This window comes from Plectropomus leopardus, chromosome 4, assembly GCF_026936395.1.
Source record: "Plectropomus leopardus strain MGB_pleo_1.0 chromosome 4, ASM2693639v1, whole genome shotgun sequence".
In the NCBI taxonomy this organism is placed as follows: domain Eukaryota; kingdom Metazoa; phylum Chordata; class Actinopteri; order Perciformes; family Serranidae; genus Plectropomus; species Plectropomus leopardus.
The window spans coordinates 35,675,245-35,691,190 of record NC_142179.1 but is presented as its reverse complement, the minus strand read 5'-3'; the positions used below and the strand labels follow the sequence as shown (position 1 = coordinate 35,691,190).

At 36.9% G+C, this 15,946-nt stretch overlaps 1 protein-coding gene across 2 annotated transcripts in view; it reads left to right on the top strand.

Moving 5' to 3' along the window:
* The window catches only part of LOC148189821 (uncharacterized), a 56,821-nt gene that overhangs the window by 10,473 nt on the left and 30,402 nt on the right, over nucleotides 1-15,946 (top strand). Inside the window, exons 2-5 of one of the 2 annotated variants that reach the window (XM_088076053.1) lie at nucleotides 9,256-9,400; nucleotides 11,552-11,710; nucleotides 12,699-12,891; nucleotides 14,120-14,227. In XM_088076053.1, the coding sequence (XP_087932179.1) occupies nucleotides 9,256-9,400; nucleotides 11,552-11,710; nucleotides 12,699-12,891; nucleotides 14,120-14,227 (605 nt within the window). Of the gene's footprint in view, nucleotides 1-9,252; nucleotides 9,401-11,551; nucleotides 11,711-12,698; nucleotides 12,892-14,119; nucleotides 14,228-15,946 lie in introns of both variants that reach the window. The other variant, XM_088076052.1, reaches the window with a different exon arrangement.

Below are 15,946 nucleotides of genomic sequence, written 5' to 3'. Positions count from 1 at the left end.
GAGCGATAATGGGAAGGCAAGCCCCTTGTATGTGGTAGCGGCTACATATAAGGGATTTCTGGGATTTGATATTCTACAATTTCACAGAGGAATTGTGGATTCAAAACCTTTGGATGATCCGCTCACCTTTTGAAGAGTTATGTGAAACAATAACAGCTCTTGGCAGTGCTTGCTGCATCATGCTGCATCATTTTTTAATGTTCTTTCTCTCCATATACACTTCTCTTAGTGGTGTAGGAAGTCTACTAGGTAGATGGTTGGGTGACAGAGGATGAAGTAGGTATACTCTTCTATATATTCCAATGGCTTTTTGACATACACATGGTTATACTGTCAATGGACAGAAAAAAAGTCCTCTGACTGACTTTCACTCGAACATTACACATTGTTCAGACTGAAGACTCATTTAAACTTTTTTTCTAGGCACAGTTTTGGAGCTCCGCTTGGACCAGTTTGCTTTGTGTCCTAACCTCTTGCTCCCCATGTTTCCTCTCTATATTCTGCTGTCACTATCCAAATTAAAGGAGCTGTAATGAAATTAAACTGCATTGCTTTCATACGTGGGAGGCTTAAATACACAATTGGTAATGTTCCCCTCTTATAGCTGGCAAACATGTTGTACAGTTACAAATATGTAACAGTGTTATGGCTATGAAATCTGGGAAGTCACCAGGTGTGGATGGCTTCCCAGCTGAATTTTATAAGAAATATCTGGATGTGCTATGCCCATTTCTTACAAAGGTTCTGCAGGAAGCATTTGAGTGTGGATCATTACCCGACAGCTTTAATGAAGCTATTATAACCCTACTACCAAAAAAAGATAAAGATTTAACAGACCCTGCAAATTATAGACCTATAAGCTTAATTAATGTTGATTGCAAAATATTATCAAAAGTATTAGCTCTGAGATTAGACAAAGTTTTACCAAAAATAATACATAAGGATCAAGTAGGCTTCATAAAAAATAGAACATCAACTGATAACATGAGAAGACTCTTGCACCTACTTTGGTTGAATAAATCTAACCTGCAACCTGTTGTTGCCTTATCCCTTGATGCCCAGAAAGCTTTTGATCGGGTGGAGTGGGCCTTTCTTTTTGAAACACTATCAAGATTTGGGTTTGGCTTTAATTTCTGCCGATGGGTGCGGATCCTATATTCAAATCCGAAAGCTGCTGTTTTTACAAATGGCATGATATCTCAGTTCTTTAAAATATCTAGATCAACACGCCAGGGGTGTAGTCTTAGTCCATTATTGTTTACAATATTTCTCGAACCTTTAGCTGTAATGATAAGAGAGGAACCAAGAATTCGAGGAGTTACTGCGGGGCAGGGAACACAAACTTTTTCTCTACGCGGATGATATTCTGGCACTGTGTCGGGATCCAGCGCTAGTTCTGTCGCACAATTACTAGAAACTATTAAAACATATTCTAAAATTTCAGGGTACTGTATTAATTGGTATAAGTCAGAGGCCATGCCAGTTTCCCTGGTATGCTCCCCTACCCTACTTAATTCATTTAATTTCAAATGGCTCCCCAAAAGACATGGAGTACTTAGGAATAAAACTAAATTCAGATATAAAAGAAATTATTACAAACCAATTTAGAAAAAACTATTAAACAAAATTAAGACTAATCTGGAGAAATGGGATAGTTGAATTTAACACTATGGGGGAAAGTAAATACTATTAAAATGGTCATTGCTCCCCAAATTAACTATCTTACAGGTATGCTTCCTCTATGTATTCCCCCACAGCTATTACTCAAATATAACAACATGATAAAATGCTTCCTTTGGGGTAATGAAGAAACCCAGAATCAATTTAGATAAATTATACCAGCCAAAGAAAGATGGGGGGCTATCCCTACCAAATATATCCTATTATAGCTATTCTTTTGAAATGGCAAAACTTGCAAAACACTGGAATGTAAAAAATGCAGACCTAGACTGGATCTTGATTGAGCAGGAGCTCACGTTCCTTTCAAACCCACAGAGAATCTCTCACAAACAATTAAGCAAAAGGATGACAATATGATGAACCCAATTTTAACTCATTCAAGGAAAACTTATGGACATGCATAAAAATTGTAAAATCTCTCATAACACCCAAAAAATATGCATCTATTTGGCACAATGCTAAAATAAAAATAGGTAAACAAACCATTTACTGGGCCCAATGGTTGAAAAATGGCATTAGAACATTAGATGATATTTTTGAGGAGGGTAATTTTGTGTCCTATCAAACATTATTAGAAAAATTTAAACTTAAAGGAAGAGCCCATTTTTGGAAATATTTACAACTCAGACACTGCATTAAAGATAAGATACTTCTACATGATGATGCTAATATTATTGATCAGTTCTTAAAATTACCATCAAGACTTCAAACAGCCTCCAAGTGGTACGAGATATGTCTCTGGAAGACCAGCAAAGGGTGTGATTATTTAAGGAAGCTATGGGAGAAAGATTTGGATTGTCTTTTGGATGAAGGAGGTGTGGAAGGGGATTCTTTCCGACACTGAAAAATATGTCAGAGAAGCAAGGAGCAAATATATTCAATATAAAATAATACATAGATATTACTATACCCCTACTAGACTGAATAAAATGAAATTAATAAATGATGACTTATGCTGGAAATGTAAAACACAACGTGGTACATATCTACACGCAATGTGGGAATGTACTCAAGTTTTCCCATTGTGGGAAAACGTTTTGAAGGTAATAGGGAATTGGCTAGGATGTATTCTTCCAATCTCACCAAGGCTCTGTCTCCTTGGGGACAGAACAAAAGTACCAAGTTTAAACAAATTTAGATATCGAATATTAAAATCTGCTCTATTAACTTGTGCTCGTCTGATTTTGAGGTGTTGGAAAGAACCCCAAACCCCAACTATGGAAATGTGGAAAGTTCAAATGATGGAAACGGCTGCATGTGAAGAAATGTTGATGAGACTGAACGGTGGGAATGAATCTGCTAATGAACAATGGGAAAGGTTTAGAAATTTTGTATGTACAGGAAACTGAAAAGTAAATATTTACCTGTCAATGTGACTTGATATGATAGTATTCAGGGTGGTTCCAGGTCTCGAAGAGTAAAATTTAAGATTTTTGATGCCTTGGGGCTTGGCAAGCCAATAATTAATTAGTACTTTGAGAACCTGCAACTACCTTATACCACACCTACTGAACACCCATTATTCAAACCTTATTGTTGAACCTCTCAGTTTTTATTTTAGATAATTGGTGATAGACATTGCCTGCTGGAACCTGCCAATTTGTTCTGTTTTATTGTATTTGTTGTTGTAAAAATTAAAATTCAATAAAATGTGAATTACAAAAATATGTAACAGTGTTTGCTGCAATCCCGACCAAGCTGCCCTAGATGAATCAAGGTTAAACAAAAGAAAAACATTGAGGACAGAGAGGTATAACTCCATGTGGTCAGTCTGAACATCTACTAACACAGGAGTTCTGTATTTAAGTGCACTGCAGTGTCGCTGTCTGGCAGCTCCAGATGCACTGCAGCCATGAAACTGTCAGAGTTTGGCTGGGCTCCTGGGACAGACTTAAGCCCAAATTTACCTCTCATCTTCTCTAAACACATGGAGTCAAGATGCCAGTTTCTCTGGCCCTACCTGCACACTTCAAGTCAATCTGTCTGCTTTGAAAGATAACACATTTCCATCTGTGTTTCTGTCTCCTCTCTCACTAACTGGACATATGTTAATTGATTAAGTATTTATTAGCAAATTACAAGTTGGACATACTGTCAGTATTAGTGATTGTATGTCAAGTATGATTATGCTGCAGCGTACTTGGATACTCTTCTTTTGATCACATTAAAATTGAATACATTGACTTTAGTAACTCCACTCTTGAGAACCACTGGTTTTAGTCCAAGGTCATTTTAGTCACAGAATGCAAACTCCACAACAAAAAAGTGTATGGTATAACTAGGGATGGGATCAAAACCTGGTCCTATTAACAGCCAGTCTTCATCATCATTCACTCACAGCAGCAGTGGTAAGCACATTCAAACTTTATATCAAGTCCCATCAATTAAAAAAAGTAATCCAATGTTGAAATCTGAGTTAAGAGCTAAGAGTTAGTGGCAGTATAAGAGCTCGTTAGCTAAATTAATAAGGTAGCATAAGATTTCATTGGGATGTGTTAAAGGTCATCTCTGTAAAATGACTATTAGGCAAAGGTAAATAAAACATCATCATGATGTGTTCAAATGTAGCATCAAGAAAAAGAAAATTTAGTTTTTTTGCAAGAAATAATACAGTTGTTTGGGGGAGAGAAATTTGTACTCCCAGCAATATACAAGAAACAGTCATTTTTTAGGCAATAAAAGCAAAACCAGTTCTGTTAAAAATGTATTGCCGCCTTGTCTTGCATGGACCTGTTAAACCACCAGGCGCTGAACAAGTTTGATGAGAAAAATCTGACAAACTGGACACTATAGAAGTTTACTCTGAGGTCAGCAATGTCATGTAAGACATAACATTACTAACATTAAATATCTTTTGAAATTCATGTGTGAGATTTACTTTACACACACACACACACACACACACACACACACACACACACACACACACACATATATATTTGGGTAGAAGCTAATTATTGTGCTGCTCCGGTGCATTTGTGTCCCTTACAGACTCTTGGTGATCCCGCTTTTAACTGCAGTATCTTTTTGGAGACTTGGTAAAATAAAAATATATTAAATAGAATAATAAATAATAAATAATAATGATAAATTCAACACGCAAAGTCTTACATGATTTAGCCATTACATGGATTAGCCATCCATGATGCTTTGGGTGGTGTCTCTCGAGGAATCAGAGGCCTTATTCCTGACAGTGTGGGAACTCTTGTCTCCAACGCACTGCGCAATGACCTAATGATCGAGTGTCTTGTATTTGACTTAAAATGTTCCTTCAGTCACCTAAAACTACCCAAGTGTTAACTGTCCAAATCCCTGTTGATCATTTTTCTTTGCTTTTTAACATCATGATACATATTTTATCATGGAATCTTTATCGTGGTAATATCCCACTGTGAGTTTTCTTATCATTTTATCCCTTCTCTTTACACTTTTTCCTCCGTTTACTCAACCTCATGCTTTATAAAATATAGATGCAGCTGTGTAGGGGAATGGACCTCGTTGTTCTTGGCAGACCTTTCAACGCATCATATCAGAGTCCAGTCATGTGTGACTGGAGTCTTGGTGGTGGAGGAAGGATGAAAAGACTAATGTGTTGAATGATGAACTTGGTGTACAGGCAGACAGGTGACAAGCTAATCTTTCGTCACACATACTCTGAAAAGGAAAAAAAGACACTTGAAACTTGAATCTTGGTGATGGAAGTGTGGAATGTGACTGCAGTTTGTGAATCTGAAAATCCTGCTAGCTGATATTATACTCTATGTAAGACATCATCATCATCATCGTCACTGTCACAATCAACACCACCACAAACACACTGTTTGAAAACATACTGAGACACACCTCTGGTATCATGACAGTAAACTGACAGTGACTGACTGACTGGATGTGTGTTTTCCCATTTGTTATTTTGATGTGCTAATGTAATTACGCCTATCCTATTATCTGAAGAGCATTTGGATAAGAAGAGAGAACAGAAGGGGTCGACAGATCATCCGCCTGGCTGATTATTGCGGCTGATATTTGGCATTTTGCCGATTATCTGTATGAGCGTTTCAATTTAATGATCCCTAGCAAAATTAAATAACTAAAAAGTGCAAAGGAAGTGTCATTGGAGGACTTTATTTGTAAAACCTTAAGGAGCTATTTTTATTTAAATTTTCATTTGACTTTATAAAACATGTTGCTAGGAACTGCTGTTTTTGATGTTGAAAGTTTCAGTTTTGATTACACATTTGCTTAAGGCATTTTAACAAAATTTTGTGCTGGACCTTGTTATATTCCAAATTCTAAATATTGAAAGCAAGATTTTCATTTTTATTGTAAATGCATATCACTTTATCGGTCTCATTAACTACTAATTATCTGTATTGTATTTGCCCTGAAAAAACAACATTACGACCCCTAATGTGCAGACTGACTGTCACTACAATATTATACTGATATTCTAGCGTAAGCATACAATACCCTCACAATGAGTAGCAAAAATACATTACAAATACATTGTATTGCACTGCTGAAAAGCCTGGATGCTGAAATTTGGCACTGGCATAGTTGAAAGTCAAACAGCCTTCAAATACTTCGAGCTGACAAAAAGCTGGAAGCAAAACTGTATACTGTCAAGGCTTTGAGTTGAAATTGATTACCTGAAAAGAAAGATGAAATGCTTTGTATTACTATCAGACAGATACACTGCATTGCTAAACATTTTTGAACAAAAGAATGGCTCTAAAGAGCTGATAGCTGAAATGTGTTGCTTGAAAAGAAAGGGGCTGAACAATAATGCATAGAACGATAATGAAATAAGTTTCAAAGTTTAAAGTCTGGTTCAAGTTTGGAGTTCTACTTCTTCACCTGTCAGCTAAAAAGCTAAGCTAGCTAAAAGCTAAGTAGATTGAAAATTGCAAGGAGATTGAATAATAATAAAGAGAAAATGCAAGAACAAAGGTGTGAATGCTGAATGATGAGTTATATGTTGCTGGCAACAATTTGTGGTGTCCAGGGTTAGAGACGGCCACACACTTTGTGCATGCAGTTATATGCTGTTAATGCTGCTGACTGGTTTACTGTTGAACTGTGGAATCCCTCAACACTGGTGATTCATGGGTTTTCTTCATTCATGGCTTGTGCAATATTGCTGAGCTTCTGCTCATTCAGTGAGAAATGAATGAAGGCTGTTGAGACTTCATCACCGCCCCGACTGTGGGTATTTTATTTCACTGCCACACAACTGCATTGGCTCTTCAGAGCGGCATGTAACAAAAGTTCAAGGGTCAGGAGTCTGAGGATGAACTAATGGTGAGGCTACTGAGGCATTTTAGCTAGCATAACAAAATTATTTGCACCTAAACATATTCACAGTAATATCAATATCCATCTCAGCATTATTTTTTACCCCAAAATATATTGAAGATATTTTAATTATTACTGAATGTGTGGAACTCTAGGAGCTTGTTCAAAATGCAGCAGTAAGTCTCTTTACTGGTACCTAGAACAGAGACCATATTTCCCCACTACTGCCTCTTTCCATTGTTAACCAGTCAATATTCTACATCCAGTTCCTCAGCACCATTCTGCATTCCCATTTATAATCCATAGGTTACTGAGCATTTCCATTGCTGCACCCAGACTGTGAAACATTTTGCCCCTTACTGACAGGTAATAATAATAATGATAATAGCTATAATAGTAATAATAATAATGATAATAACCATCATCCTCTTCCCAATCTATTGACACTTTAGAGATCCAAAGATCCAGCTTTATACAATTGCATTTGAGCTCCTTGATTATTTACATGGTTTTAAAATTAATTTTGACCTCTTAACTGTCTATTTGTTTTTGTTTTAATTACTGAAATTATGTTTTAAATTTGTCTGCAAAGCATTTAATTGACACTGTTTTTTAATTTGCTCTACATCACACGTCTCTGATGTTGTAATCAGTATTCGGCCATTTTAAATTGAGAAAAATAGCCTCTGTGCTGCTGTTGCTGTCATCATGTGCATCATGCTGTATGCACCAGAGAAAGCAAGGAAGAGAGTTGTCTGCGGAGATAGAAAGAAAATAATAGACTAGCATGGTAAAGGTAAAGACTATAGGACCATCTTCATAGGCGCAATGTTCTTGTGACAACAGTTGCAAATATTATCAAGAACTGAAGCCAACATCTCTGGGTGCGGCAGCAAAAGGAAAATCAACCCCAGATTGAACAGAAAGATAGTGCGAATGGTAGTAAAAGAACCAAGGAGAACTGCCAAGTGTTTGTCACTTTTTGAGCTAAAGTGGGTGAATGGAAGACACTGCAGAAGGACTTCATTTTTGAAAGAGAAACAAAAAAGAGAAACTGGAATTTGTTAAAATGCTCATTGATTGAATGTCCTTTGGACAGACGAGTCGAAAGAAGAAATTAACGCCAAATACACAGTGAAACACGGAGAAGACATGGCTGTGTTTTGGGGCTGCTGTGTTGCACTTGGCACAGTGGGCCTTGAATCTGTGCAGGGTACAATGACATCTGAAACAAGACACTCTGAGGCATGGGTCCTCCCAACGGGATAATGACCCAGAACACACAGCTTAAAGCACCCAATGGATAAGAATCAAACGTTGGACGTTGTCTGAGTCCTGCTCTGAATCCTATGGAACATCTGTGGTAAAGCTGAAACTTGCAGTCTGGAGGAGGAGCCAGTCAAACCTGAGACAGCTGGAGATGTTCGCTCAGGAAGATTGGGCCAAACTACATGTTACCAACTACAGAAAATGTTTGATGACAGTAACTGCCTCAAACAGTGCAACAAAATTTTAGGTCAAAGGTCCCGTCATTTTGTCCTTGTCATTTTCATTAAATTACATATTATCTTTCTGTTGAAGAAAAAATCAAAAGCAAAGTCTGATTTCTATTAAATATGGAAAAAAAAACCAATGGTGGATGCTAATTACATTTGTCACTTTAAAGTTATTTCAGGGAAAACTGTGCCTTTGTTTTTTATGGAGAGTTGCCACGAAATTTGAGCACATCTGTACAAAATGAGGAATTGAGAAACAGTAAACTGAGGAAAATACAGTAAGTATGTGCTTGGTCAGTCATCATTGTTAAACTGTGTGGGAAATGTTAAATAGCACATTTTGTTAAATTGTCAAAATGGGTATTTTTCTGGTTTTGTATCTACGTTATGAGATATTCCAGTTGTTGTGGAGATGTATCAATCTAGACCAAAGCATTAGACTGACCAACATTGGCATCCCTTCAGCCACGCTGCTGATTTGGTTTAAAGCAGACAGTTTATGTGTTCACTTTTTAATGTTGACTTTTGCATTATTGATTTTGCATATTTCTCATCTTGCACACATGTTCATCTGAAGAAAAGATCAAGCTTAATGGACCTTTCTAACAGGACACAATGACAGGAAATACTGTTTCTGACAACCTGAAAAATAGAAGTTTGGGCTTTTCATTTTTAGTCTCTGGTTTGGTCTTCACCGACTCATGACAAAATTCTCCATCTTTAGCTTGTTAAAAGCTCAGGTTACCCGTTACCAACTGACTGTGTTGTTTTGGTTTGTCAACAGAAGAAGTGGATTTGTTGCAGCACTTCTCCCAGACAGTGGTCAACACCACCAATGTGTCCCTATCAGTGGACAGTCTGATGTGTCCAACTCTCCAAATCGGCCTTTATGCCAGCCTAATGATGGCCACGCAGCAGGCGTTTGGACCAAGGTATTTCAATCTTTTCTTTGCTTCATGTGTTTCCACAGATAAATATTGATATGAAAGCAAATGAATTATTTGCTTTCTTCCTGAGAGTTGGATAATTAGATAGATATAACCCTCATGTCTGTGAGAAGTACAGGGCTGGAGTTTAAGATGTGGTTAGTCACATTAATTTGGCATAAGGACTGGAAATAGGGCAAAATGTTTTCACGGTCAATTCCCGAAAAAGATATGAAATTAGAAAAAGTGATGTGCAGGCCTGTAAATAGTTTGGAATTAACAAAATGTTTTGGAAAAGCATTAAAATATATAATAAAAAATCTGTGAAGATCCCAAAATATGTCTAATGTTAAACAAACTATGTTACTTGTTTTGATCATTTAAAATCCAACTCTGCACTTTGACCATTGACATGATACCAGTATCACATGATACACATTAGTGAATGCAGCTAGTTGCAGAGAGAATGTCTAATGAGCAAGTAAAGTTAGCGAGCGCGAGCAGTTTACCAATGCATGGCTTTTGATGACAAATATAAAACACGGATCAAGAGGCAGATCTGAGCCATATTTTCACGAGAAACCAATCCATTTGAATCCAGTGATTTGCCTACCTATTTTAAACTACTTAAATAAATTTATGGAAATAGGGTCAAATATTATGGACAAGTTTTGAAAAAAGTTATGAAAATTCATTGATAAAAATGATTGGAAACCCTGTATTATTATGTATATTGAAATGTTAAGGCTCAAAAGTATTTTCTTTTTGTAGACAAATTAATTTATTGATTAATTGGTAATTTTTTTGCAAACCAAGTAATTGTTTAAGAAACTTTTCAAGCTGATACTTTATTCAGATGTGACAATTTGCATCTTTTTCCTGTCTTACTTTATTGTAAGTAGAATGTCTTGGACTGCAGGTTAAGCAAAAGAAGCAATCTCATGATGTTACTTTGGACTCTTAGACATTTATGATTTTTTATACACCAAATGGCGAATTGATTACTCAAGAAATTAATTTGCAGATAAACTAATAATGAAAATAATTATTAGTTTCAGCCTTAAGATGTTTGTAGGTGGATGCTGAACAGAGCCAAGCTAACTGATTCCCCCTGCTTCCAATCCTTATGCTAAGCTAGGACAACTACATCCTGACTCCAGCTCTTTACTGAACACACAAAGAGATATTAATAGATAGAGAGATTAATTTCTAAATTTTGAATGATCCCTTCATAAGACAGGCCTACTTTTAGATTCAAGATCACACAAACATTGTATAAAGCAACAGTGTTTGTTTATTAAGTTTTTTTCTAAAATTTTTTCCCATAACTTTACATCTTGAAACGTGTACATATTTATTTATTTATTTATTTAAAAGGATCCCCATTAGCTGATGCCAAAGACACCAGCCAATCTTCCTTGGGTCCAAAATTAAGTACATCATAATCATATCATGTACACAGGCAAGTGTGTGATGTACATTACATTAATGCAATGCATGTCAGGTTGTAGAAGTTCACTGAAGTATCAATAGTGATACACATTCAATAACATTCACATAATTAGTCTCATGATCAGTCCATGAACTAACTACAAAGGCCATCACCAGACAACAAGAACAAGCTGTGACCAACGCTGGACCATTGATCAGCTGCTGAAGTAATTCAATCATAAATGACGTCTAAATAAGGATTCACTATTGGACTGGCATATGTAGGGGGCCAGCTATTCCAATTCTTCTTTTTTTAAAGATTTTTTTTTTTTTGCATTTTTTCATTTTTTGCATTTATTAGATAGGACAGAGTGATAGCGTGAAAGGGGAGAGAGAGGGGATGACATGCAGCAAAGGGCTGCATGCTGGAATTGAACCCACTGCCACTGCAGCAAGGACACTGCCTTCATATATGGGGTGCCTGCTTTATCCACTAAGCCACTGGACGCCCCAGCTATTCCAATTCTTGATGGCAGAATAAATGACTGTCCTTTTCAAAGCATTAGAGTTTGGGCAAGTTAACTTGATTTGGCCATCACTTGCTGTTCTTGTGAAATGTCTGTGAAAGTGGCTAAGTTTGGTAATTTGACTGTGAAAAAAAGGTTTTGAGGAATAATTGCTATAACTTGAAAAAAAACTTTGTCTGATTGTGTGTCTTTCCTTTAGGTTTTCAGATGAATTTAGCATGCTGATGAAGTTGCGCAGCTCTCAGACGGAGGAGAGCAGTGTGGTGACTCTGTTAAACTCCCAGCATCACATCCATCTGCAGCTTCGCCTCGGCCCACAGTCCCTCACCTTCATCTCCACCCAGCACAGAGAATACGAGTAAATCTTACCACCAGCTAAACTCTGATTTCTGTTCTGTACTATGACTAACTGCAGCATGTGCACACTGCCTGAGTAAATAGAGATACATAGCTAAAAGTAGGTGCTTGGTTAGCCATGGATTCTAGTTTGAAGAGAGTCCCAGTTTGCCTAGAATGAGTGGTTTATCTCATTAGGGCCAACTTTAATATTACACACACACACATATTGCTCTGCGCACAGTATGCACTTTTTAAAATCAAGCTTTAAAAAATATTATCCATTTATATTCTTTCCTACTGTCATTGAGTTTATTTTTTAGCCAGCATCAGTCCTAATCATAAATATCAAATATTCATTACATTTTTGTCATGATGCCACTGTGTTTACTACATGCTAAGTAGATTTTTTCCTGATTATCACAGACTGGGACATGACAATAATTAGAAGTAGCCTTGATTGTGACTGTGCACCTAGTGCAAATGGCACATATTTTTTTTCCATATGCCAAATATGGTAAGGTGGAAAAGGTGGAAAATAGTAAAAATGACAAATTCCAAGTCAAAAGCCCAGAATGATATCGAGAATTAATATAATGCATGCTTTTATGCTTTGATGGCTATGTGATCAAAAATTGCAGTTTGAATGGGTTTCAATTATGCTTTTTGCTATTAACAGTATGAATGTAACAAATATGTTTACACTGTATATTTTTTACTTATTGTTGGAGCTGAGCTGGAAATTCCAAGATTAAACAAAAATATACAATCTTGAAAAAATTTGATATATGCATGAACACAGTGAACATGATCAAAAAATGAAGAATGGAAAGTGCGTAGGGTTAATGAAGTCAAGAATTAGACAGCTTTAACTGAAAGCAACATTCTGATATCAAACAATTGACTTGTTTGTTGCTCTGTTACTGTATAATCACTGTGTTGACATTTTCCTAGATCTTAGCATTTATGATCCTCTCTGACTTCATCTACCCTCTCTCAATTAAATCCAGGTTCACAGTGGGGCCTCTGTGGGATGGTGAGTGGCACCAGGTATCACTGGGTGTGTCCCAGCTCTGGCTAGAGGTTTATGTGGACTGTTCTCTGGTGGAGAGGGTGAACTGGGCCTATCCTTGGCAGGGCATCTCCACTGATGGCGTGCTGATGATCGGAGGCAGCCTGGAGGGCTTTGAGACGCCATTTGAAGTATGGAAATATACATGCTCAATGTAACAACACTGCATTTTGAAGTGTTTGCTTAGTACTTATTGATAGTTGTGCAGAAGAATTGATTTCTCACAGTTCTCCTCTGCCTCTTGGTGGCAGTAGAACAAGCTTGATTGTGTTTTCTGTTCTCCTCACATAGAGACACAGTTGTTAACTTTTATAAACTCCATCCACACAGATGCACATAAGATAGATAGCCTGCTAAGATGTAAAATGATAAGTTTGTTACCCAGCCATCGTGTTGGAAACAGTTGAGACAAAACAAAAAACCACCAACCACCCAGATAAACCTTCTCATTATACAGCCCCTTCAAAACAAATTAAAACATTTAACTGAAAACATTTGAGGTGAGAAAAAGGAATTTCAGGAACAGAATCTTTATATTTGATCAGTGCTGCCTACTTTGATAGTTTGACTGCAGTTCACGAGCAGTGATTGACAGATTGACAGGAGCTAATTATGACAAAATTTCACACAAATGTCTAATTATTATACCACTTTGACACTGTGCTGATTGTAGAGATCTGTGCTGCTGTGGGAAAGATGTGTGTGAAGCGTCCATGTTTTCACAGACATGGATGTAAACTGTAAGAGCTTCTTGACTGGTGCACAGAGGCATATGACTGTGAGGTAATTCTAGTTTTTACAGATTATCTGTCTCATTTACTACTGTGTGAATGTTGTGATAGTTTAAGCAAATATGACAAAGTGTTTTTAAAAAAACTGTTTTAAAATAAAAATTACCAACTACAGCTTCAAGATGAATTCCAGGGTTCAAAAGTTTAATGGCACTGTTGGTTTGCAGTCAGAAACACACTGCTACTACCACATACATTTCCTGTACGGTTGTCTTGGTGTTTCATGACCGCTGTGAGACTGGCAGTAAAAGGCTCTGCAATAAGTCATTTTATTTAAAATAGCTGTGAATGAGTGCTGCTTAAATTCAGAGCAGGCAACCTGAGTGCTGTGTCCTGAATGAGAATTCAATTATAATATCTATTGAAGTTAATGTCACGGGGAAAGCATGGAAAGATTTCAGCCGCTGTGATTTTGCACAGGCATTGATATAGTCCTCAGCTGGCCCTCTTGACCTTGTCTCAAGTGTCATGTAGAGAGATGTCCATGGAAGACTGAAGTTGAGGCTTTGTGTCCCCATGGTTTACATGTGGATAGCCTGTGACCTTTTCTTTCTATTGTTCTCTTCAGGGTGCTGTGAAACAAATGACCTTTGTGATGGGGGATCCAGACGCTGCCAGAGACCACTGTACTCTCCATCAGCCTGTCTGCAACCCACCAACCTCCAATGCACTCTGGGTAGGAGAATTTTAGGAGTTAATTCATAACAGTTAAATCCTTTTTTTTAATGTATTTCTCACAATTCAAGTGGAATACCTATTTGATATCAACGCAAACTATTCCAAATACCTAAAGTGGTCATTCAGCCACAACCACTTACACACTGGCATTCTGTGAAAAATGACCCAACACAAAAACAAACTGTAAATTCAAGGAAACACTTTCTTTTTGTTCACTTAAATGTATTTATTTCACTGAATGTTTTATGAGTTCATGCAAAGAGCTAACCAGTAGAGGAGGAAATCAAATGACACTTTTCACAGTACATACAGTCAAAAATGATCAAATGGCATTTTTAAATTGACCTATAAAAGCTTTCAAAGCATCCAACAAAATTATTACAGATATTAAAATATCTGTAAATCCATTTTAGAGTTACAGAATGTTTTATTTTGGTGTTTTTGAATTGTTTTGGTGAGGTGGATTAAGAATTTTATAATAATCCAAACAGTATAATTAGATTGTGCATCACAGTTTAACACTGTCACTAACAGTCATTATGTTATTGTCTACCTTTGTAGAGTGTCTCCAAATTCAGTAGTTTTTAACCAATTAGAGCAGACCTATATGCATTTTTCTGAGATTTTGAACAGGTAAAGTAGCCTGCCCTCTCCCTTCCTTAGCATTAAAGGGAAACTCCAATTACATACAACCTGGGTCTTAATTCTATAGTTTTGCCCATCATTTCTTCAATTAACAACATACTTGTAAATTATTAAATCATAAATTACTGAGAACATGGCATCAATTCTGACTGGTTGAAAGACATGAGCAGTCAAACAATCAGACTAGTTGTGAGCGAACCCCCAGGTTAGCCCAAATAATTTGGAAGAGAAAAATAAAGATTTACTCTGCAGGACTGCTGGTTACTGTTTTTAAACACTCTCGCCATTGAAAGTGAAAGTAAAAGCCAACCCCAGATTCCGTCTGGTTTGGTGTTTTGCCTCACTGTATTTGCATTTTATTCGGTGCTGTGTCTCTTGGATGCCTGCTGCTTCCAGTCTGGCACCTGGTGGCTAACTTATTCTAGCCCCGACCTCACCTGAGCGCTGTGGGGGTACATGCCCATAAACATCCTGAACACAGAAAATAAGAAGAAAGTGGCTTGAGAAATCCTTTCCAGATTCTCCCCAACATATGACATTTGACTAATACAAAACTTAAAAAAAATGAATACACCTCCACACACTTCTTGTGGGTCACACGTTTTAAAGGGATAATTCCTGTATGAGTTCTACATTGGTTTTTAGGAAATCCTGCACTGTAAAAAGAAATATTTGCTTCAACTTAAAAAAGTTAGTGTCCAGACTGACTTTAGTTTCTAAGTTGACTGAATTTGAAAAGACATGTTAAAGCATTGCAAATTACCTCAACATATATTCTCAATTTAAGTCATCTTGAAATTTTAAGGCAGACAAGTAAAATTAAAAAAAAATCTTTCTACAGTGTGCACAGTGTGAAGACAACAGAAAAAAAATGGTAACCCAAATGATCTCTTCCTCTTAAATTTGACCAACTGTAGGTGCACACAGGTTCGTTTACTTTAGGTAAATGATTTAGATATTGGGACTGTTGGCTTCTTCCAACCTGTCTGATCATCTTACTGCTCGTTTGCAGCACCGTCAGACTTTCTTTTATCACTAGGTGGGTTTCCATTACAGATTTGCGCGAACCTAA